At 39.5% G+C, this 26,738-nt stretch overlaps 1 protein-coding gene across 5 annotated transcripts in view; it reads right to left on the reverse strand.

The window, feature by feature from the left end:
- Window positions 1-11,045: 11,045 nt before the first annotated feature.
- The window catches only part of znf385d (zinc finger protein 385D), a 154,517-nt gene continuing 138,824 nt past the window's right edge, over window positions 11,046-26,738 (reverse strand). For 2 of the 5 annotated variants that reach the window (XM_067447794.1, XM_067447796.1), the window contains exons 6-8: window positions 26,375-26,556; window positions 22,391-22,492; window positions 12,811-16,245 (exon numbers count right to left, since the gene is read on the reverse strand). In XM_067447794.1, the coding sequence (XP_067303895.1) occupies window positions 16,021-16,245; window positions 22,391-22,492; window positions 26,375-26,556 (509 nt within the window). In that variant the 3' untranslated portion in view covers window positions 12,811-16,020. Of the gene's footprint in view, window positions 12,484-12,810; window positions 16,246-22,390; window positions 22,493-26,374; window positions 26,557-26,738 lie in introns of those variants that run through there. The other 3 variants (XR_010906362.1, XR_010906361.1, XM_067447795.1) reach the window with 3 other exon arrangements.

The raw sequence follows: 26,738 nt of genomic DNA on the forward strand, positions 1-26,738 counted from the left end.
ACAGACATTTAAAATTGAATGTATATACTTGATGACTTCATTCTGGATCCTGATCAGGGTCCTAGGAGTTAATTCAACTACTGAAATTATCATTTTTTTAATTGAAATTAATCTGGAATTAAATAAAATATAAATATTATATGAAACATTTTAATTACAAACGATGCCTTTGCAACTAACTGAAATTAGTTGAAGCATTAAAATTGATAACTGGATATAAAAAAGTAAATTCAACCTAATTAGTAAATAATAATTACAAAAGCACATAAAAAAATGACAAAAAAGTCAGTTTTACAAGGTCTGTTGCACTTTCTGAATTAAGTCAAGATTCATTTCAAAATGGAACGGCAAGGTGCACGAAATCAGAACTGATATTGTGAAAATGGGAAAGTCCCTCGCAAACCAATTATCTGCACTCTAAAAAAATTGGGTAAAAAACAACCCAATGTTGGGTCAAATGTGGACTAACCCAGCTATTGGGTTGTTTTAACGCAGCGATTGGGTTGTCTTGAGCAAATAGTTAACCCAACCACGGGATTAAAACAACCCAATTGCAGGGTTAAAACAACCCAATTGCTGGGTTAGTCCATATTTGACCCAACATTGGGTTTATTTGTAAAGGCCCTTTCACACCGGACGCGTAACGGAAAAGCGAAACGAATAAGCGAATATTTCGCATCCAAACCATTCACATCAGCAGTGACACGAATTTGCGAAGTGCTCCAAAACATTCGCTGCGTCAGCTGAGAAAACACGGGCACTTCATCATTCAGAGAAGACAAGCTTTTCATTTCATTTAAAGGACCGAGAAGAAGGTTTTGGGTGCTCCCAGTCAACAGAGAGTCTGAAGAGGAGGATGCTAATCTTGAACAGGAGCTAAAACTTTATCATGGCCAGTTCTGCACTTACTTTCTAAAGTCTGTGGGACAATTTGAGGATCTCATCCCGAGACAACAGCGCATCTGACGAGACAAATCGCGCACTTCAGTAGCAGATGTTTCCAGTCGAGTCACAATGTGAACATTTCAGTGCCACAGACGTACTGAAGGCAACACATCCACTTTCCATAATCGCGGACACAATGGTTAGAAAAAAATCAACAATTTATAAAAGGTTAAGTTATTGCTCTCTGTAGCATACTGTGGGCAAACACAGCTGCAGCTGTACAGTTTACAGCTGTAATCTCATGAGAAATGCCATACCTGGCAAAGGTTAAGGGGTGGGGGGGGGGAATGCTGTTTCATGCATACTGAGCTTTTTACACTGTTAAAGACTTGGATTCCCATCCTAAACATAGACAAAGTTTCAAAAACTAATGTTGGACGTTTGATGGAGTATTTCTGTGTCAAAAATACTCCTTCCGGTTTCTCACAAGTTTCGGAGAGTTTTTTTCGAGTATGGGTCGGCTTGACGTCAACAGAGCGGAAGGTCCTTGTATGGGCCGTACGGGCTCTTCTCCCGGTAGGGTGCGCGCGCGCGTGACTAGAGCGAGAGAGGAAATGCACGCCCGGAAACACTCGCTCAGGTGCAGATCCAGTCGTCAGTGAACACTTCTGTCGCGCCGCGCTCCACTTTATTCCTATGGGTGACGTCGAGCGACTTCAACGCTTCAGCACAGCATTCCGGGAAGGCAGCGCTGCATTTGAACCGATTTGAACTCAGAAATGATGGGAAGCTTCACAACATCGCTTCAGTCGCGTCTCAAAAGTGGATCTCCACGGTCACTGCTGTCAAGACTTCACCAAATCATACCAAAGAAGTGTGTTTTTGACGGAGCGGTCCTGCTGCTGCTGTTTCTCCTGTTCAATTTATTTCAGCCTCCGGATCTGATTCTGGATCACTATCTGTATTAGCTGAATCTGATCGATAGCCATTGGCTTCTCCACGCTTGAGGACGTCACCACTTTGTTCGCGATCGTCATTCTTTAGCTCCGCCCACACGATACGCCTCCAGCCGCTCGTTTTTTTTCTGGAAAGACTCGGTACAGCCCATATTTCTTTTATAAATATAATAAAACTAAAGACTTTTCGGAGATATGAAGGATGCAATACTACTCTATAGGTACTCAAGATTGATTGACTGAAACTGAGTGTTTCACCCCCCCTTTAATGTTGAATGAATAGCTTGTGACATCAACTGGACATTTCATCACCTTTGTTTCCTTGTATGTGATTGGTTGAAGCCGTTTTTTGTCGCTGGAAGCACTCATTACACAAACAGCTGATCAAAAAATAAAACCATAATGCGAATTATTCACACGTCAAAATCGCGTCGTGTGAAAGGGCCTTAATAATAAACTTACAAATAATTGTATGTTCTTGTTGAACAATTCTGTGTGTTACACTCTAAAAAGTGCTGGGTTAAAAACAACCCAAGTTGGGTTGGAAATGGACAAACTCAGAAATTGGGTTGTTTGAACCCCGTGAATGGAACCATTCAAACAACCCAATTGCTGGGTTTGTCCATTTCCAACCCAACTTGGGTTGTTTTTAACCCAGCACTTTTTAGAGTGTACTCTGAAGAAAAGTTGTAATTCTTTATCAAAATGTAATGATGTACTCTACCCCTTTTTTGGCTGAAGTCACCAAGCCCTCTTACCTTTCCAAACTTCTCCCAAACAACTACTCGACTGCATTCTGGAACGTAACACAATTTTTCACCATCCAGGCTTTTCCTAATGAATCCGAATTTCGATGTAAAATGTGTTGCAGCTGTTAAAAAACAGAGCACAGGACTGAAACAACCTTTAATAAGATGACATGTCATGTAATAATGCATGCATTTGTCAATTTTCACATTTCCCAAAATAGGTCCTGATCTGCTTGGAAACAGCCGTCCTCTGAACCAAAGGCGCTGTTGCTGTCATGCATAAAGCCCTAGCAACCGTTGCCCTGTAATACTGCAGACAGCGTGAATAACTCACGTCACGCCTGTAAAAACACACTTTATCTCCTATGCTGGAAACATCTGAAGAGATTTGGGCTTTTCTTTCCGAGACCCTAGAGATGTCCTCCTAACGATCGATTTTATGTTTTTTTCCCACCCTCCATATTCCTTAATCCACCCTTAAGGCAAACATTATAAAGTTTTTATGGAAAACATTAAGAAGCTGAGGTTTTTCCCCCCACTGAAGGCCTTAAAGGAATAGCTCACCCTCAATGCCATATACTTTTTCAGTGAAACACAAAAGCACTGGTTTGGAACGACACAAAGGTGAGAGAATTTGGAGTGAACCATACCTTAAGTGCTCTGCATTTGGGTTATTTAGCAAATGCATTTTAGATGACCTTCCCTCCTTTTCAAAGAAACGCTCTGGTTTAATGACACTGAAAGCTGGCGGTGAGAAGTCTGGAGGTTAACGATTGCTAAACAGAACGAGGTATAATTTCTGTCACGGCTGTAGTGCTGTAGCCGCAGGCGGCAGTAAACCCTCACTGTAATGTGCAGTTCCTCTTAACTTTAGGACAGCTTTTATTGTATGTGATCTTATGATCTGCTCCGTATGACTCTTAAGGGTGTGCTGTATACGAGTGATCATGCATAATGCATCCAGACCAGAAAGAATATTACAATAGGTATGTGCAAATGAACATTAATACAATTATCTGCAAATGGCTCCATTTTTTTAATGTGTTCTGAGTGGTTGCCAGGTCATTGCTATTTTATGTAGAATCTTGATTTTTTGAGTTTTTTTTTTTTTTGTACAGAAGTTGGTTGGCAGTATATGTTCTCTTCAAAATGGTTGTCATTTTTCTTCATCGATTGTTCAAGGGATTCATTTTTTTTCCCTGCATTGTTTCATTCCGTTTCATTTTCATACATGGCTCCATTTTGGAACAAAATGGCAACCATCTTCTATTTTTGAATTCATTTGGAATTAATTAATTAATTCCATAACTAACCAGAAATAGCCTATCACCCTAAAGCCTTGTTCACACTGCCCGATTTTTCCCCCGTTTTTGACTCGCCGACGACATTTGTGAAATCGCCGACAAATGCCCGAGATCATCGGCAAATCGGTGCTCGTGCACGCGAGTGACAATCACGCAGTGTGAATGATCAAAGATTGGATTATAGACAATCGCAGACGAGCCGCCGACGAGATATTTGGCAAAATATCTGGACCTGTCGGCGATTCATAATCCTGCTGTGTGAACTGCGTTCTGACTGAAAAATACATCGGCGATGACCGACAGCCAAAGAGAGAGTGAGTTACAGGGCAGCAGGAGGTTCAGGGAGGAGTTATAAAGCAGAATATCAGTATTTTAATAGATATATTTACAATTCTATCAAACAGAAACAAAGGCCAAACATTTGCACGTCCAGCCGTAGCAGCAGCACATTAGTTTATTTACCTCAAACTGTCTTTGCAGAACACAGTCCCGGCTCCCTCTGTCTCTCCAACAATTTCTTCCGCCTTTTTTCTTTTTCTCCAAAAATCAGCGCACATACAATTTGAAGCAAACTTTGTGCAGTTTATCATTTTTAATAACAATTCCAAGTCTTGTGCGAGAACTCCGGTCTGACGCACGTGTGATCTCGCGTTGTTTAATCGGCACATTGCAGTTGTGAAATGTAGTTTGCGCACTGGAGAGAGAGAGTTGTCGGCGATTCTTCCTCTTGTTCAGTCATGCAGTGTGAACTCCTCTGTCGTCAAACCATCGGTCAGTGTGAACACAGCAGTGACTGAATGATACCGCAGATAGTCATACAGTGTGAAAAGAGCAGTGACCCGACGAGTTTGAAAATCATGCAGTCTGAACTAGGCTTTAGTAGAAGATGGTTAGCAGTATATATTCTATTTTGAATGATTGGTTCTCGTTTTTATTCATTGATTGTTTAAAGGGTTAGTTCACCGAAAAATGAAAATTATTTCATTAATTACTCCCCCTCATGTCGTTGGACACCCGTAACACCTTCGTTATCTTCAGAACACAAATGAAGATATTTTTGTTGAAAGCTGAGAAAGGCTTCAGAAAGGCCTCCATTGGCATTCAGGACATTCCCACTCACAAGACCCATAACAGCACTAAACACATCGACACAAAGCCGATCTCACTACAGTGGGTGTGCAATAATGTTACAATGCGATGAAAATAGTTATTGTGCGCACAAAAATCAAAATAACGACTTTCTCCACCAAGTTGCGCGAGAATATGACGCAGATCCGCCGTTCAGATCGTTCAGACACATGACCCGGGCCGGAAGAGGAGGAGCCGCTATCGCGTGAGTTCACGTCCGAGACCTACACGGAAGAAAATAACTTGGCGTATAAAGTCATTATTTCGATTTTTTTGCGCACAATAACTATTCTCGTCGCTTTGTAAAATTATTGTACAGCCACTGTAGTGAGATGTACTTTGTAAGGCAAGGCAAGTTTATTTATATAGCACATTTCATACACAATGGCAATTCAAAGTAGCCTATATCTAGACGCACCCTAGCAGCAGCAAATCTAATCTGCCGCGAGTGTCGTCTAGCAACTCTCAATACCCTTCTGAGCTGTAAACGGCAAACTCTGGTCGGGCCAATCACATCGTGTATAGAGTCGGTGGGCGGGGCTTAACATAATGACGACGGCCGAGTTGCGTTTGCGTGCTTCTAGTAAACACAGAAACTGGCGAACGGCGGCCTTTCGAATCAGCTTTGACTGCGACTCTGGAAGACTTGGAGTTAAGCTTTTCTCTGAGAAAAGAACAAAGAGCGGCACTGAAGTCATTCTTAAGAAGGGAAGATACGGATACGGTGAATGTTTAATCTGTCATCGAGCTCTGCTTCACCTTCGTTGCTCTGGTTGGTTGTAGCGCTATCCTATCGCGTGCAGAGGGAGTTTGAAAGACGACCGTTTATCCGCCCCTCAGATTGAGCTGTCTGTTTAGAATGGAGAGTTTCCAGACCAAACATCTGGATGTGGGTCTGGCTTGTCAGGCTAAATTCAAAGTGCTTTACATAGAAAGGAATTAAAATATGGATAACAAATGCTTAAGAAAAAGAAAACCATGTGTAAAAATAAAAATAAAAAACAGTTGTAAAGAGAATAAAAATAAAGATTCCAGATAGATTCCTATCTGCCTGATTCTAAATTCGGGTACTCCTATCTGAGATGGAAAAGATGGAGCAGGTTAACAATGTCTCCTGGACCTTACATTTTGGTCCAAGACGGGCTCCTTTGTAACGACGCCTTTTGTGAGTGGGAATGTACTGAATCCCAATGGAGGCCTTTCTGAAGCCTTTCTCAGCCACCAGCTTTCAACAAAAATATCTTCATTTGTGTTCTGAAGATGAACGAAGAGCTTACAGGTGTCCAACGACATGAGGGTGAGGAATTAATGAAATAATTTTCATTTTTGGGTGAACTAACCCTTTAAGGGACTCCGTTCTCATGCACAGTTCCATTCTGTTCCATTTTGGTATTAATTAGTCTAATTCCAGAATGAAACAATTCATGAAAATAGAACAGAATGTTTAATAAGAACGAGCAGGGCTATAAATCCTCATAGACCCATAATAATAATACTTTTTTTTGTACCTGTGCTCTTCCTACTTAACAAGTAGGAAATATACATTGTTATACAGTTTGCACTGAATAAGTTATGAATTATATATAGATGAATCCTTATTAAAGATACTGAAGTTATTTAGTCAAGAGCAGAGCATATTTAGTGAGCAATTACTTTAGTTCTTTACATTGTCATTTTAAGTGGTGTAAGGGTGGATCGCCTACAGTGGTTCTGACTGCAGGGTTGCCGAACGACTAAAGAAACGTTATCAGCGTGATGGTAGAAAACTGTACATTTCTCGTCTATAACCACCCACTGAAACTTATACCAACGACGGAAATACGCGCAGTTACAACAGCAAAATATGTGGGAGAGCGTTGCTTTAATGTGACTATATTGTATTGCAATAGGGAGCACTTCAAAGTCAATACCAAATCAAAACTAGTTAGCAAATCATTTATAATTGAAAGAATTTAATGACAAAATCCGGTTATGGTTACACTTAAAATAGTTACAAAATAGATGAATGAGATGATAAAACTTATACCATTAATCGTACCCAGCATATATAGAATGTTACCTGAGAGATAGGGAGAGATTGAAAGATAGAAAGAGAGAGAAAAAGAGAGAGCAAAGAAAAGAGCCAAAGAAGGCCCCTAGAAGAGACAGCCAGAGAAAAAGACAGCTTCAGAGGAAAAAGCCCCTGAGCAACAGTTGCAATCTTCTTTTATCCATCCCTTGACCATGTGACTGAAACCCTGAGACATTCAAACTGACCAATCAGACCAAACTCCCCCCACTGTACTACAGGTGTGGCACCATTTGGCCTACAGGCCCTCAACATCTCTTTGTCTTTAGGAATCCCAAACAGCCCCACTGATAAGAGAGAGGGGGGTGGAGCACAGTAAAACAAATGTCTTTGTTCAAAGTCAAATATCAAAATATCTTTGATTATTTTGGATTCTTTCAGTGGTTACTGTCACTTTAAAAGATCTTCCGCTGTCGCACATGATGTGGATGTGAGATGCTGAAGTCGCAGTTACAAAACTTACCAAAACGCGTGACTGTCCCCCACCTGCTCCTCTTCAGACAAATTACATTCGCTGTCCCATTGATCACGGTATTTACACGAGGGCTTGGGTTTTGGGCAGGAGTGCCTTCCGTCTTGTGCCCATCATCCGTCTCTGTTTTGTTTTTGTTTTTTCTCCGCGTTGTCACTCGTCATCGGACCTCACACACTAATGGCCAGCTATAGTGTATGCTACTGCAGATGGCAGTTATCGCGAGGCTAGTTACAGAGCACAGATTGGAAATGTTTTTTTTTCTTCTCTGGTATTATTTTTTTTCATAACGCAGGTTAAAATACGGGATATTTACAGGAAAATACTAATATGGGAGGACGGCGGGAAAGGGTGGTAAAATTCGGGACTTTCCCGGCCAAAACCGGATACTTGACAGGTACGCTTAACTGCATGAATTAAGCGAACAGGTGTGCTACAGAGCCTCCTTCAACCATTGAAATGTCTGACCTGTCCAGCAGAAAAAAAGCTGAAAAAACGCTTCAAAACACGGAGTTCAAGCCTGCTTTATTTATCCTTGTTTTCGCATCGCCCGGGTGAAGTCTCTTTTTTTCACTCTGAAGTCTGAAGACTTTTGCATTTTACAGCGGATGAATCTCCAGTTGTCACTGGTGACTGTAGTTTGAACCTTTTTGGATCCGCCATCAAATTGATAAGTTGAATTCTATCAAGTGGTGTAAGAAAAGGCTATCTCCACTTCTAACATCCTCTCGTGTGATTAGCCTGCTAACCGGGACTCCTTCTTTATGTGTACAGATGTGAAGTAATGACACAAACATATGCTTGAATTCCCCGGGGAAACCCATAGTACCACTGGAATAAAAAACATTATTACAAGCTTACTGCTGTAAATCGAGCTACGCTAAGCAGATAGTTTAGAACAGTGGCTGGTTATGTACTTGCTCAAAAAATTATTTTGGATACATTTTAACCCAAAAAAAGTTACGAACTGCAGCTTTAAGTATCCAAAGTAAATTTCCCTTTTTATGTCAACGCATTATTTTATTATTGTTGTATAAATGCACATTATGCCATCATGGTTTAAGCCAGTCAGTGATGCTCCATCCGACATACTAGCATACGACTAACTTTAACTCATTTAAATACTTGTAGAAAAGTTACAAAGCTGCTGTCACTTTAAGGCCGAATGCACGGATCCAATACACTGATACACATCTGATATTCTCACACTGTTCACCTTCACTGAAGACAGAATCAACTTTGTTAATCTGAATACTCAAAATGAACACTTTTACATCTGTCTTCTTCCATTTTTCTATAAACTATAAATCAATGTTCAAAAAATGCTGGGAAACCATTGAACTTCACGTGACTCTACAAGAGTGATTCCTGAATGTTTTCTGCAAAAACCTAAAAACCTTTTAAAGATGAAAAAAATCATCCACTGACTTGCTACAGAAACGACTTTCGACTTCAAGGACCTTGATAGAAATGTAGTGGAGTAAAAAGAACAATATTTGTCTTTCAAATGTAGTGAAGTTAAAGTCATAAGTTTAAAGAAAAAATAATACTCAAGTAAAGTACAGATACTCAAAAAGTGTACTTAAGTACAGAACTCAAGGAAATGTGCTTAGTTACTGTCCACCTCTGGACAAGTCACATGTCTAAATGCAATACTCAGGAGTACTAGAGGCTTGTTCAAAACCCAAAGTATGAGCAACAGTAATAGTGATCCATGACCACAAAATAATAAGAACGTCTCTCTTCCAAGCCCACAGCCCCTGCTCCACATGTGAAGTGACCCTTCTTAAGTCATTGTCTCTATTTTTTCTATCTTAAAAGCAGACTTCAGCTCGATTATTAAGACCTGTAATTGGGCAGACCAGGTACTCCACTGATGTTAACCATCATCTCGAGTGCTTCAATGTTTTAAACGATGGCTAAAATCTAACAGAGCCCTGTTTGTAGGGACAAATACTTAGATAAAATTGCAGGCACAAGATGTGCTTTTTGTTTGATGCATCATGCCGGCTTCTCTCTTCCTCTGAGCTGCTGCAGGGATGAAGACGGGCCTGACGTACTTAGCAGGCTCTGCTATAAACCTGCAGGAATAAAGAGAATTTGCTCCTCTTGGACTTGCTAATTACTGCATTTGTCATGATCAGGAATCAAAGCGACGCACAGGCGACCGGAGCGCTTGAATTTCCTCGCCCGTCCTCCGAGGATCGTCATGTTCCATTAGTCTTCTTTAGATCTCCCCGCAGGCACTTGAAGAGAAGTGCGAGGCTTCAAGTGCTGAGCAAAGTGCTGTTCTACGGTGTGCTGGGAGGCTATGAAAAATGGATTTCTGGAAATAAATCCACCACGTGAATGACGCGCCACACACACACGGCCTTCTCAAAACATCTCGTCATTCAAATGCATTAGGAACGCTTTCAAAATAGTTTGCAGAGAAATGAAATTTCCATTTGAAATGAAATTCAGAAATGCATTTTTCCACAGCCATTTTTAAAAGCTTTTCAGGGAGTCTGACAGCGTTATTAAAGGAATAGATCACTGAGAAATTAATATTCTGTCGTCATTTACTCACATTTATCTTCACACTGCTGAACCACTGTCTTTTTTGGGGAACACAAATGAAAGTCTCAGAGGCCTAGTGAGCTGTGAAAGTCTTATTCCGTGAAATCAACGCGGACCCTTAACTCAAAAATTCAATGACAGGCAGCATCTGTGGTCCACACATGGATTCCCTGTTCCAACACCTTTATTCGTCAGTTTGATTCAGTCAGCATCATTTATTTACCTTTATTTTTCTTTTTATTCAGACACGTTTTGAACACTTAACTTAATCCCTTCCTTAAACCTACCCATTTGTAGCCTGACAAGCCAGTCCCACATCGAGATGTTTGGTCTGGAAACTCACCATAGACAGCTCAATCTGAGGGGCGGATAAACGGTCGTCTTTCAAACTCCCTCTGCACGCGATAGGATAGCGCTACAACCAACCAGAGCAACGAAGGTGAAGCAGAGCTCGCTGACAGATTAAACATTCGCCGTATCCGGTCGGCTAAACTCTGAACACATCTTCCCTTCTGAAGAATGACTTCAGTGCCGTTCTTTGTTCTTTTCTCAGAGAAAAGCTTAACTCCAAGTCTTCCAGAGTCGCGGTCAGAGCTGATTCGAAAGACCGCCGTTCGCCAGTTTCTGTGTTTACTAGAAGCACGCAAGCGCAACTCGGCCGTCGTCATTATGGCCCCGCCCACTGACTCTATACACGATGTGATTGGCCCGGCAAGAGTTAGGCGAATACAGCTCAGAAGGGTATTGAGAGTTGCTAGACGACACTCGCGGGCAGATTAGATTTGCTGCCGCTAGGGTGCGTCTAGATTTCTAGGCTAACCCATTTGTGTATTATAAAAAAACAGGATATAACAGGCAGATACACATGCAGGCACAATTTATTCAGAAACTACAAATATTTCAAGTGTTCCGAGGACAAACGATGATTTGTGTGAAAAAAATCCCCAAAAGCGATCAGAAACGTCGAGTCCATTTGCCGAATATTAATGCATTTCAAATATTGCTGCCGGAAGAATCGTCAGGTCAGCTTTGACAGCATTGGCTGTCGTGTGTCTCGTGACCGATCGCATCATCATTTGAATCATGAGCAATATGAACGAGTGCGTGGAGCGCGATCATCATTTAAACAATGAAAACATCAAGATCAACTCTGTTCTTCACATGGAGATATCGTCTGACTTCAGAAGACTTGGAATGCAACACGAGTTAATACTTTTATACTGTCTTGGTCCGTTTTTGCAATAAATACCTGTGACTGTACATTTATTTGCCTGTTATGTGTTTTATATTGTTGACAGTGGGAAGGTTTAGGGAGTGGAGTTAGTTGCCCTGAAATATAAAAGTAGGCTATAAATATTCATAAAATCATGTCTACTTTTACAAATGCAAATAATTAAATGTGTGTTGGGAATCCGTGTGTGGAACCGCATGAAATCGGAACAGACCATGTGAAACTTGTAAAGTTAATGCATTGTTATGTAAAATAACTTTTTCTCACACAAAACCATTGCATGGCTTCAGTCATATGGACTGCTAAATATTGTTTGCCATGCTTCAATATAAGGAAAAGTGTTTGGAACAACAAGTTTCATTAAATGATGACAGAAATGCAAAACAGGATGCATTTACATGTTAAGAAGTCAAAACATACACAGTATCCTTTTTTCATTATTATTCAGTGATGCTCTAAAAGACACAGCAAAATAAAAAAGATGGATAATTGGCATCTGATTTGGCTCCATGTTCGGATAAAATACAACCTGTCTCCTGTCAGGGAGCTGACCTTCCTCTGAAAGAGAACACATCGACTCCTACATGCAGATGTTCATCATTAGAGCTCGAGAGACAGCAAGACAACGCCAAGCATTTCACTCTCCACGAGCATTAGTGTTCGTTCACCAGACCGCTGCTTTCTGGACGCACCTGTCGCCTTTCAGCACGGATCAAGCCATAGCACAGATTTACGCAAGAGGTTTCGAGAAAGTTCACGAGAAAAGTCCACGTCTGCTGACTTATGAGCTTTTGACAAATGTGACTCATACAGGAATGTCAGAAAGTGAAATTGATGGCAGCGGCGTTTCATAACGCACACAGAACCTCCTGGAAACCAGCGCTTGTTTAAAAACAGCGTTTATATTGGCTTTTTATAGGCACTTTTGTTTTGTTTTTAAAAGAGGTAAATTGTAGATTTGGTGATTAGTGACTGCATGACTCACTCTTACCGTCTCGTGGACCAAAACAAGCAAAGTCGAGATAATTGGCATGCACTTTTTTCTCTCGACGCAATCCATTAAAGCAATAGTTCACCCTGGAAATGGTCATTTTGTCAAATATACTCTCTCTGAGCCTCGGGTCATTTCTTCTGTGAAGAGAAAAATGCAGACAATCAGTGTTGACGTTTAATGGCGAGCGCCATTGGTTCTCAAATGTCACATGATTGCAAATTTGAAAATACTTTGCATTTTCTAGTTGTATGATACTTATAAGTTTTACTTTAGTTAATTGTGGAAACTGTCATACATTTTTTCTTTGATGAATAGAAACAGCATTTATGTCACTTTTGATTAATGTAATGTATACTTCCTGAATAAAAGTATTAATTTTAAGAAATTAAAAAAAAAAGTTGTATATAGTGTATATAATCTCTGCTCTTAAGTGAATTTCAAACAAGCAAGTTACCAAAGCAGGATTCTTTATTTGAAACTGTTTATCGGTTTTCACATTGAAGAAGAGACAGACAAGCTTTGTGGCCTCGGTAGCTCATGTAATATTCATGAGATGTTTCCAGGGACGACTTCAGGTGAAAAGCCCGTTAACTCACTGCCACATACACACACTCCTACAAATTTACATATTCATCTGTTTTGCAAACATCCCGCTATATTTTTTAACCTTGCTTTGACATGAATCAGCAGCATTTTACTTCGGAAATCACCAACTTATCTTTCTCCACTTTCTGCTGTACACACACACACACACACACATGCACCTCAAACACGCACGCACGCGCACACACACACACACACACACACACACACACACACACACACACACACACACACACACACACACACACACACACACACACACACACACACACACACACACATGTTGGTCTATGTGGTTTACAGGGACTCTCCATAGGCGTAATGGTTTTTATACCGTACAAACCGTATTTTCTATCCCCTTACACTGCCCCTGCCCCTAAACCTACCCATCACACACACACACACACACACACACACACACACACACACACACACACACACACACACACACACACACACACACACACACACACACACACACACACACACACACACACACACACACACACACACACACACACACACACACACACACACTGCCCCTGCCCCTAAACCTACCCATCACAGGAAACATTCTGCATTTTTACTTTCTCAAAAAAACATCATTTAGTATGTTTTTAAGGCCATTTGAATTATGAGGACATTTGATAAGTCCTCATAAACCGCATTTATAGTGTAATACCAGTGTAATACCCATGTAGTTATACAAATTTGTGTCCTCATAAACCACATAAACAGGCTCACACACACACACACACACACACACACACACACACACACACACACACACACACACACACACACACACACACACACACACACACACACACACACACACACACACACACACACACAGGTACAACAGGGCTTAATTTGCATTTGTAAACTCTGGATCTGGAATCTCTGGGATTTGGACTGTCATTATTTTACTACCAGTGACCATATTTTGGAGGATCTTTGGTGTGAAATGGACTATTTCCCGTTTTCTGTCTTTGACATCAGCAGCCAATCAGAACTAACATGAAATCGTTTTCCTGTTGGAGTGTGATCAGTCACATGGTTATTTACAGCTCAGCTGATTGGCTGAAACTTCTAAAGCCCAAAACCTGCCATATCCGTCACCAACTTATTCTGTGATTGCTTAATGGATTGCCCTTTTCAGTTTTTTTATATATTTCTAAACTATTTAATGTACATTTATAACACTATCCACCTTGGCTTTAAAGGTGCAGTGTGTAGTATTTATGAGGATCTACTGACAGAAATGCAATACAATATACATAACTATGTTTTCAGTGGTGTATAAAGACCGTACATAATGAACCGTTCCGCTTTTATGACCTTAGAATGAGCCGTTTCCATCGACACACACCGTGAGTCCTCTTACAGTGTATTTTGCATCACCATGTTTCTACGGTGGCCCTAAAGGGACAAACTCTCTACAGAGCGTTAGTCACTCTCTGCCCTCTTAGACGACATCTTTGTCCTGTGTCAGCCACCGTAGCTTCTCAACATGCTTCGAAAGGAAGGAGTGATGCAATTCACAACCTCACCACTAGATGCCGCTAAAATCCACACACTGCACCTTTAAATGAGAGTAACGTTTCTCTTTAAATGAGAGTTTCTAACGCCTGTTTCACTCATGCTCCGTCTGTGTTGCGTGTGCGGTGCGTGTTGCGTTGCGTATGCGGTGCAGGATCCGCTCGCCCTGTTGTGTTTTCACATATGCTGCGTTTGCAGTCCGCAACTGATCCGCGGTTGCATAGGCTACCACAAACACAGCATTTATTCATTATTTTTTATTTAAAATCCAAAAGTTGTTACTGAACATGGCTCGTCAAAATTTTAATTCTCTTTTTTTACTCTTTCATAGATATCAGGTTAGCGTACTACATTTAAACAACATTTTATTAAATTACTTAATTCATATTTATTTAGCCTAGTACTTTAGATTTAGCTCACACAAGTGGAAAAACATTTAAACAGGTTATAGCCTAAAATCACAAACATTTTAAAAGAGAAACTTACAAAAGGCTATTCAAAAACAGCCGACTCTCGTCTTTTCTTTCATTTTTAAACCCTTTTAAAAGAAATCCTGCATGTTATAAATAACTTTGTTTTCCACCTCCAAGAAAGGACGAGTGTTATCCACTATAGCACTTTTTTTTAACCTAAATGCCAGGTAAGGTGTCGTTTTGTTGCTTTACTTGAGAAAAAAAGCCATGTGTTGATTTGAAACAAGAGTATATTTTAAATGATATGCATCTGTGGTGAAATTACTAGAATTTCGCCTCAGTACATGTTTATTTTAATGCGAACAATGTTCTGTAACTTTAATGCAGCACAGCAAAAATTAGACTCGGTACGGAAACGATCGCCGCACTGCTGCAGACGCACCGCTCCTGGAACGGACGGACGGACCGCATCCGCGTGCGGTGTGAAAACTGTAATCCGGTAACATGGGTACGGGAAAAAATACGCACCGCACACGCACTACAGACGGAGTATGTGTGAAATGGGCGTAACACTTATTTCTCTCTTCTCTTGATCTAATCAATCTCTCAATATGTTTTCCCCTCTTTTGTAAAGTCACAGAAACACTATCATGGTTTTTAGGCTTTTGTTGTACTTTAAGAGTCCTGTAAGAATGAAACGAGTCCATTGACAAATTAAGCGCTGCTGTCCTGGTTACAGCACAACAACAGCTGGAACAGAAAGAGATCAAGTCACGAAAAGCACTGAAATCAACAACAGAAAAGCTTTAAGTGCAAAATACAACTTTTCATCCTCCGCATAATTAACATCTCAAAAACTCTTTACACATCAGTCTTATACTCGTAATACTCGTAAGCGATGATGATGATGATGATGAAGTCATCTAAAAATCAAATCTTCACCGGTACATTTATAGCTTAACATCAGTGTGTCATATGTAAATGACGATGCATAGTTACCTGGTTGGTTTTGTTTTTAATTTATTGCGATACTGCGCATTAGATCCGGGCTGAGTGCCCAGTGTGAGGTGATGAGGGGGTTAATGATCAGATCCGCCAGAGGTCAGAGTTCAAAGGTCAATAAGGGGCGAACAGTACAGGTGTGTGAGCAGTCCTGATTGGCCCAGGAGCAGGGCGGAGCAGCGCAGTGGGCAGGGGCTGAGTCTGAAAGAGGGCGGGGTTATGGCAGGCACGCAGAGGGAAGGCGGAGCCAATGGCGGCGGCGACGGCGGCCAGGTGTGACGGCATTATTCTGGCGGTCAGCGGCGGGCAGAGATCCTTACCCACTGACATCTTCACCTGCTGGAGAATAACGATATCAGTTATTATTGGTGCACAATTATTCATAATTAATAACTGTTCTTCTTATTATTAATGTTGAAAACATTGCGGCATAGTTTTTAGCTACATAATACCTTTGTGTAAACATTGTAAAGGTCTCACTTTTGATTGAGGAGGTAGTGTGTTTGTGTATGAGTGTGTACACTGTAAAAAAAAAATCAGGTCTCCAATGGAAAATGTTCAAGTGACTGATCACATCTAAATGTTTCAGCTGGCCGAATTTAATTTCTGTGAATTAAATTGCATTAATTGACAGAAAATTTAATTTGGCCAACTGAAAAATTTAGATGTGATCAGTCACTTGAACATTTTCCATTGGAGACCTGATTTTTTTTTTTACAATGTATATGTATGTGTGAGTGAGTATGTGTTTGTGTGTGTGTGTGTGTGTGTGTGTGTGTGTGTGTGTGTGTGTGTGTGTGTGTGTGTGAGTGAGTATGTGTTTGTGTGTGTGTGTGTGTGTGTGTAAACTCTGAGCACAACTGTATATATAAGAACAAGTATTATAATAAATTAGCATTTTAATTATTAAAATAATAATACAAATGTGTACACTTTCATCTATTAAATTAAACTGCACTCATCATTATCTCTTTCCCCATCAGTGGTTTTAAAAAGAGTTTTCATCCATCGTCTGCATTTTTGACTACTTTAACAAAGTTTCATGGCACCCAGAATATTTTTTTGTTTTATGAATATCTGAACATGCAATATATTGAAAGAAAGAACATATTCTCTAATCATAAACATAAAAAAAAAAAAATTAAATTCATGAATTCTGTTTTTACCAGCACTTGTTTAAGTTTCATAAAAAAAGCAAAATTTTGAGCAAAAGGCTGAGAAAAATCAGATTTTTGTCAGGGACTACATCTAGAACGAGAATCAAACACAGATGGAGTCCATAATACCCCAAAGCTTCACAGTCCTGTAGCTCGTCCTGGGTGACATGCCATTCACTTACATTAGGCGTTTTTGATTTATATGCCATTTAATGTGATAAATGACTTGCTTCAGCAAAGCTTTTATCACTTGTTTCAGCTTCTTCTTCGCCTGTGTTTTGATCAGGAGATTCTGAACTCTTTCAGAAGATGCTTGTTGTTTTAGTAAAATAATAAACAACATTTAAAAATATTTAAAATCTTCCATTCCATCTGTATCCCATTATAAATGAAGTCTCACTAGTAAAATCTAGTCAAACGGTTTATTTTACAGTGACGCAACTGAAATCCACGCTGCCTACATAAAGCCATCCAAGCGATAGTTCACAGTTCATGTTGTTCCAAACTCGTATGCGGTCGTTGTTTTCTGTGGAACAACAGATCACAGTGACCACAAGCGTACACAACATCCATACACACGAGTCTCCTGACGTCATGTGACAGATCTGTGTGAGATCGCATCTGTGAGCTGCTGCAACACATTAGAAAAAAATAACAGCATCAGCAGCGAGTAAACAATGACAGAATTTCCACTTTCGCGTGAACTATCACTTTAATAAATGGTCTTGATGTGTACAATTCATCAGGATGTGTTATACGAGATGAAACATTTATTCTGATAATCGTTCATCAAAATGTAATGACTTCCTCTGCCTCTGAAACATCCTACACCAGTCAAACGAGTGCTGGAACGACAGTATTACACACTACCATTCAAATGTTGTCAGAACGCCCCTCCCATCCAATTCATTAGGAAATTCAGTCAAAATATTACAATTATGACTTGAGCATCAGATCCTCATGTGAGAATGATTAGTGAAGGATCATGTGACACTGAAGACTGGAGTAATGATGATAAATTCAGCTTTGATCACAGGAATAAATTACACTTTACTATATATTCACATAGAAAACAGATGATTTACAATAGAGGAATATTTCACAATATTACTGTTTTTAATTTGATCAAGACTTAAAAGTCTTACTGACCCCAAGCAATTGAATAGTATTATTAATATTGTAATATATATATATATATATATATATATATATATATATATATATATATATATATATATTCATTCCAATGATTTATTATACAAAAAAATAATATGACAACTCTCTACTTTATGACTATATTTTTTAAATAAGTATAGCAAATGTATTGGAGTTAATAGTACACACAATACAGGTCAAAAGTATGGAAAATTACGTTTTTTTTCTCATGTTTTTGTCAGAAAACGCACCAAGGCTGCATTTAGTTGATCAAAAATGCAGTAAAAATATTTTATTCTTATTTTTAGTCTTATTTTATTAATTTAATGTGTTTTTGCTTAAGAAAATGTTATTATTATTATTTTGTATAATCTTACCCTAAACATTTTAATAGCTGTATATCATAAATAAATAAATAAATACATACATTAAAGAATACATAAATATAAAGTTTTCTGATGTGAAACTGTGACAGGAGTTTGCCCGTGTGATGAGTCAGTGTGCATGTTTTAATGGCAGTGTGTTCCTTGTGCCAAATGCAGAGAATTGTGCGTAGTGTTTTGAAGAAAGTGTGTTTTAGGACTAGGCTATTTTAGGACTGCAGTTTGAGTGTAAATCAGGAATTGTGCTTGTAGTTAAGCGGGATTGGTTCAGGGGGTTGGTGCATGAGTTACACACTGTAAAAATATTTGTTGGTTTTTGTTGGTTTAACTTAAAGTAAGTAACCTGGTTGCCTTAAAATGTTGAGTTTATTGAAATTAAAAATTTGAGTTGATACAATAAAGGAAATTTGTTTATTAAATAGAAACTCAAAATATTATTGTATCTGAACCACATAAGAAATGTGATAAATCATGATCAAATAGCACTATTTGGCATGTTTCACTGCGTCATCAGAAATAAAACACACACACACCCAATATGCTTACAAAATATTTTAATCATATTTTAATAAAGGTTGTCGAATCTCAAAAAAATGTTAATTGAATTAACTCTAAATTTTAATTTCAATGAACTCAATATTTTAAGGCAACCAGGTGACTTTTTTTCAAAAACATTTTTTACACTACCGTTGTGCTCATTGCGTCTCATGTTCCAGGATCTGTGTGTAAACAATTGAGTAAAACTGTAATCTCACCAAGGCTGCATTTATTTTTGTAATATTGTGAAATATTATTCAATTTAAAATAACTGGTTACTATAACATATAGTAAAGTGTAATTTATTCCTGTGATCAAAGCTGAGTTTATCATCATTACTCCAGTCTTCAGTGTCACACGATCCTTCACTAATCATTCGAAGAGCATTTTTTATTAGTCTCAACGGTGAGCTCTTCTGTTTTGAAGCAATAGATGCCAAGTTGCCAACATTGGAGTTTTTTTTATACTGTAACTCAGTAAATTCTTCTGTTGTTCTGTATGTAGACAACTGTATGTGCAACTTTGTGTTGGTGTGGATGTACACTGTGTGCATTGTTTTTGTAGGAAACATAAAATGTATTTGTTATTGTTTTTGTGTTCAAGTATAAAAACAATATTCTGAAATATTTTACAACACACTTATGCATGTACTGTCTGTAGTAAGTGTAACCCTGAACCATTATGATGAATGGAGAAGAAGTGTTTTCCATTGAGCACATCAGTGTTCAGCTGCATCTTATACATTTCTGTTCATATGATGGTTTGTGTGTGTCATTTGAAAACAAAATACCATTTTGAGAAGAAATAACATTGTTTTTAATGTACACTCTAAAAAAATCTAGGTAAAAAACAACCCAATATTGGGTCAAATATGGACTAACCCAGCAATTGGGTTGTTTTAACCCAGCGGTTGGGTTGTTTTAATCCTGCGGTTGGGTTAAATATTTGCTTAAGACAACCCAACCGCTGGGTTAAAACAACCCAGCATATTTTAGAGTGTAGGGTTTCATTAAGCAGGAGAATTGAGGGGTTTTGCCCATTGTGTGTGTGTGTGTGTGAGTGTGTAGAGTTCTAAGAGTATGAGCTTTCAGAAAATGTGTGTAAACATTTGAAAAAAACTGTAAGAGACTTCTTTCAAAAACATAAAAAACCCTTAATGTTTCCAAGCGTTTCACCGGTACTATGCACTGTTTACTCCGACACATTAATGCAGAATAATGCAGTTAGTTTTTACCTTTTGCACGCCTCCTAACTGCACCGAAGGAATATCTAGTGTGTTTTGCCCTTACTCACCTCAATCTGGCATCTAGGTTACTTTATGCAAATATAAATGCATTAGCAGTAGTTGTGAATGGCAGGTGTTTGTATGAGATGAGGACATGCAGCGGTGATGAGGCTCAGATCAGCACGTCCAGTGAACATTATTTATGGCAGCAGCTATTTGCACAGTGATATTTTTGTATTTAAATAGCAATAGATTCTACTTACACTGTGCAAATAGCATTATTTTCTTTGCAAAAAGTATAAATAGTGGCAGACACTATTTGCACCTCAGTGTTGTAGTACACTAAACGGTATCCAATAATAACAGTGTGTACACAGAGCGTCAATCATTAAATTAATTACAACTATTAAATGTATGTCGCCTTATTGGGACAATAAAGCCCTCCCACACCCCTACCGACAAACACTTTATTATTAAACACGCATTTCCGTTTTTCAAACATTTATTAGTTTTTAAAGGGGGGGTGAAACACTCAGTTTCAGTCAGTGTCATGTCAATCTTGAGTACCTATAGAGTAGCATTGCATCCTGCATATCTCCGAAAAGTCTTTATTTTTTTTATAATTATATAAGAAAGATGCGCTGTTCCGAGTCTTTCCGAAAAAAGCCGAGCGGGTGGGGGCGTGTCATGAGAGCGGAGCTAAATAATGACGTGTGCAGCAGCGCGCTGCAGTGAGGAAAGTGAGTCGCTCTGTGAGGAAAGTGATTCGCTCTGTGAGGAAAGTGATTCGCTCAGTGAGGAAAGTGATTCGCCCGCCGCGTGAGGAAAGTGATTCGCTCTGTGAGGAAAGTGATTCGCTCAGTGAGGAAAGTGATTCGCTCAGTGAGGAAAGTGAGTCGTTCTGTGAGGAAAGTGATTCGCTCAGTGAGGAAAGTGAGTCGTTCTGTGAGGAAAGTGATTCGCTCAGTGAGGAAAGTGATTCGCCTGCCGCGTGAGGAAAGTGAGTCGCCCGTCGCGTGAGGAAAGTGCTAATACAGATCGACCGCCGGCCTATCAGTGGGTAAGTCAGTAGCTACTGGTTATATCACCTGTTTAGCATCCTACAAGCCAGCGCTTTGATGGGCGTAGCCTGTTGCTTTCGCTCTCTCCCTCGCTCTCTCTCACGCGCTTCCGGTAGAATTGTCCGTAAGGCCCATACAAGGAAATTCCGCCCCCGTTAACGTCAAAGGGGACGCATGATCTCAAAAAACTTGCCGAAACTTATGACTAACCAGAAGTAGTATTTTTGACAAAGAAATACTCCCATCAAACGTCCACCTTAACTTTTGAAACTTTGTCTATGTTTAGTATGGGATTCCAAGTCTTTAACAGTGTAAAAAGATCAGTATGCATGAAACAGCATTTCACCCCCCCCCCCCCCCCCCCCTTTAATGAAAATAAATGCCTTTCTGATCTGATGTGTGTTTGGCAAAAGGCGTTTCGAACATGGGTCGATTTGAGTAAAAAAATTCCGTCACACCTTAACTTTACACTGTTGGTGCTGTTGACGTCTTCCATAACTTTGTCTGGCCCAATCAGACGTCAATGGGCGGAGTTAGTGTAAATAGCCTCTGCTGTATATATATATAGACATGTTGATGTTTTATTTATCTGTTATATTGGTTTACTTGTGGCCTTTTGAGCACTTAACTGGGTCTTAAGTGTCTGTATGTGAATGTTTAAGATGCTGTTGTGTCTTGCGATATTGAAGTGTTCAGTTTTATTTTGATTTTGGGAAACTAAACATGTGATTGCTCTCCTCACAAATCAGCTGTCTTGTTTTTCTCTGCCATTGAGGACTACTGAATTTTTGCTTCTTCAATGCTTCAGTACTGTTAAAATCTCAAGTGGCGTTGAAACCGGAGACTGCCAATGGAGTCATTTTCGCAGTAAGACATCTCTACTTTTCCTTAAGTATGGGTTTCAGGAACTCTTTACACCTCATGTAAACCGATTGCGGCTGCATTCAGTGCCATCCGTGTACTTACGGTCGGTTTGGTCGGTCCTCTTTGGGTTTTGGTGTAAGGACTGAACTTGGGTTTGGCTGGTTTCCCTGCGGCTCTGTCTTTATGGCGTCTGCTGCTGATATGCTGATGATAAAAACACAGAAAGTGACACAGATGAGATGAGCTGACACACACAGTTCACAGATTGACTAACAGCATTTAATGTTATGTAACTTTTCAGATCAAATTAAAACACCATTGTCACTGCAGATTTGTGAATAAATTAAGCCAACAATTTTTTCTCTGTCACATAGGTTAACAGTTTTCTTTTTTTTCTGGGCAAAACAACTCATCAACCAATGAGATACAAGACTTTGAATATCACTAGCATTAGACAGCTATTATTATTTTAATCATTTATTTTATTCATTTTTACTCACCAACAATGAAATATTTAACATTATTAAGAAAACAATATAATAAAATAAAATAAGAATACTCTATAATTATAATGCTAAATTATTATAATTGTTAATTATTTAGAAAATGTATGTTAATATTTAACTGATTTTTGTAATTTTATCAGTATGAGTTATCATGATAATACTGTATATACACACACACACAAATTAGGGTTGTCAAATGATTAATCACAATTAATCGCATTTAAAATAAAAGTTTGTGTTTATATAATATGTGTGTACTGTGTATAATTATGTATATATAAATACACACACACATGTATGTTTAGACATTTTAGACAAAATATAGACATTTTATATATTTTTTTATATATATATATTACATTTTTATAATTTTATAATATATTAAGGATATTGCAAAATATGCATATATATTGAAATATTACAACATTTTGAGAGTGTAGACAGCAACTTGATCACGTCGTTTTGCAGTGCTTTGTGGGAGTAGGCGGAGCTAAAGAGAACTTTTGGCACGTTTTTGCTCGACTCTGACTGGTGGAATTTTCTGGTGGACTGGGTAATGTAGTTTTTCACCAGGAATTAAACATGTTAAACATGATTATTTTAAAACTAAGCTGAAATAATATGATTAACAACCTTGTCACTCACTGTAAGGCTTTAACAGCGTGTCCTAACTGCATGCGCCGCGACACCACGACACGCGATAAAAGGTATCTTTTCCATGTTAATTAAAGTTTTTGTCCTAACCTGCCGCGACTGCGACACGCTATGAATCTATTTTAGAAACGGTTTCTATTTTTGTGCGACGTCGCAGCTGGAACAACAACACAAAACATGACAATGTTAGTCTCAGGTAGTATTTCTGTGCTTTATTTAATCTTAAAAGTGTGTAATGTTACTTTGAGTATCATTTAACGCTCCCAGCTTTGTTATCTTAAAAGCAGCAAAGGATAATTCACCTCAGATCTTGAAATTAAACACAATGAAACAAGAGCATTCAACAAACAAGTATATTCTATGACAACTATTGTTTTAGTAACTCAGTATGTATTTTTAGTAGTTTAAATAGTTTAATATTTGTGAATTTGATTATGTACTTCTTCGTTTCCTTGTGAGTACTGTCAAGATTAATCTCTGATGCGCTTGTCGCTAGAGCCCGCCCACTCGCTGGTCTGATTGGCTGTGGTTTTTGATTGATTTGTTGCATCTCGTAGTCGTGTCACGTCTGGCGTGGACAGACAAGTTGCTTTTCGCTGGAATCTTATCGCGACGCTTGTAGTTAGGACACGGTGTAAAGCTTGGAACATATTATGCAAGAACAAAGAAAATTGTTCATTTTCTCGAGGTGGCAAGAACAAGAACAAAGTTTGTTCAGGCCAGCATGTTCCATACTTCACAAGAAATGCAGGTGCCGATCACCTGTGTTTCTCCGCATTAACCACGCCCACTTTAAATATCTGACCAATCACACAATAGTTCTCGAACGCCAACAAGAAAAAAGTTCTGCTCAGGCGATGTGCCGAGAACAAGCTGCGAGAACTCCCAAACCAGGGCTGTGAGAACAAAACGATTGTTCTACTGTTCAACTAATTATACAAATAAAATTTATGAATTAGGTTTTATTTAATTCTATAAACTATAATACTAATCTGCCAACATTGTCGCTATATGATAAATTAAAATAAGCTGATAACATCACTGTTTTCTCCAGTACGACTGTACAGCCAAATCTAATTTTGTTGCAGTATTATCCTGTTTGACACTGTGAAGCTGCTTTGACACAATCGTCATTGTAAAAGCGCGATATAAATAAAGTTGATTGATTGAATGTACTGCCTGAACGAACTTTATCCTTGTACTTGCCACCTCGAGAAAAGGCTAACAAATTTCTTTGTTCTTGCAGAGTATGTTCCAAGCTTTAACGCTTTATAAGCCATCGTTGAAAATCAATATTCCTATGGAGAAAATTAATGGAGTTTTTACTTCTGTTGTGGGACTCTCACTTATGACTGCGCATGCAAATTTCTTTCAGCAATCTACATTTATGAGGCAGTTCATGTAGATAGGACTTGGTTGGCGGCGTCGCAAATACGGCCACTGAGTGAACAGACTTTCCTTTAAAGGGGGGGGGGGGGGGGGTGAAATGCATACTGAGCTTTTTACACTGTTAAAGACTTGGATTCCCATCCTAAACATGGACAGAGTTTCAAAAACTAATGTTGGACGTTTGATGGAGTATTTCTGTGTCAAAAATACTCCTTCCGGTTTCTCACAAGTTTCGTAGAGTTTTTTTCGAGTATGGGTCGGCTTGACGTCGACAGAGCGGAAGGTCCTTGTATGGGCCGTACGGGCTCTTCTCCCGGTAGGGTGCGCGCGCGCGTGACTAGAGCGAGAGAGGAAATGCACGCCCGGAAACACTGCTCTCAGGTGCAGATCCACTCGTCCGTGAACACTTCTGTCACGCCGCGCTCCACTTTATTCCTATGGGTGACGTCAAGCGACTTTAGTGCGCCCGCACAGCATTCCGGGAAGGCAGCGCTGCATTTGAACCGATTTGAACTCAGAAATGACGGGAAGCTTCACAACATCGCTTCAGTCGTGTCGCAAAAGTGGATCTCCACGGTCACTGCTGTCAGGACTTCACGAGCTCAACAATGTTACCAAAGAAGTGTGTTTTTGACGGAGCCGTCCCAATGATAACGGTTCACTGTCCTGCTTTGGAAGCAGGCGGTGAGTTAAACTGCTTCAAATGTCTGTTGTTGGCTATCATCACGTAAGTAAACATCAGTGAACAACACAATCGTGTAACGTTAGTTAATTTATCAATGGAGCATGCGATCTATGGTGTGTGTTTAAATACATTTGTTTAGCTGACCACTATAGGTGTCAGTTTGATTATTGTAAAACCACCCAAACATAAACCTAGGGGACGTTCACACAAAGCGTGCTTCGTCATTCAAATGCACTAAAGGTTAACGTTACTCTATTGTTGTTCTCTGTATAACGTTACACTATCTGACGTGCAAAACCGTTTTGCTTGCTACTGCTAAGGTTTAGTCGCATACAATAGTCCATAAACCGAATCATGTCCTCATAAACTGCGAGTAAACAAGCGCAAATGTTGACAGCCCACTAAATACAGTCCATACCACAGAGACGGACGTCCTGCGGTTGCTGCTTCTCCAATTTATTTCAGTCTCCGGATCTGATTTTGGATCATATCTGTATTAGCTGAATCTGATCGATAGCCATGGGTTTCTCCACGCTTGAGGACGTCACCTCTTTGTGCGCTCATCATTCTTTAGCTCCGCCCACACGATACGCCTCCAGGCGCTCGGTTTTTTCCGGAAAGACTCGGTACAGCCCATATTTCTTTTATAAATATAATAAAACTAAAGACTTTTCGGAGATATGAAGGATGCAATACTACTCTATAGGTAATCAAGATTGACATGAGATTGACTGAAACTGAGTGTTTCACCCCCCCTTTAAAAAGGACTTTGCTGTGATGTGTGTTTTCTTTATCAGCGTGACAGACAAATGACTCTCAGCCTGGCGTGTGTGTCTGGCGTTCAGCGCTCACCTGCTTAAGCTGCGTCTCCGAGTTGACGCGCACATCGCAGATTTCACAGTGAAATGTCTTGTTCTGCAGGCCCGTGTCTGCTTTAGCGGGTGCAGCCAGCTTGCTCTTCAGCCCAGTCCTGGGGAAGGATTTGATGGAGCCGATCCCGCTCCGAGCCTCCAGCATGGTTTTGTGCTTGGTGCCTGAGGAACAAAACATGGCAGGTTCAAGTCATTCATCATCTTAATGATACAACTTCGCCAGAGAAAACAAAACCACGAGGGCTGGACGGGTCTTTACTGGTGATGCATCTCATTTCCATGTCATGTTTTTGTGGTAACTATTGTATTAGTTCTAAGTATACACTAGAAGCGACTGAATTTAT

Source organism: Pseudorasbora parva, chromosome 7 (assembly GCF_024679245.1).
Source record: "Pseudorasbora parva isolate DD20220531a chromosome 7, ASM2467924v1, whole genome shotgun sequence".
Taxonomy (NCBI): domain Eukaryota; kingdom Metazoa; phylum Chordata; class Actinopteri; order Cypriniformes; family Gobionidae; genus Pseudorasbora; species Pseudorasbora parva.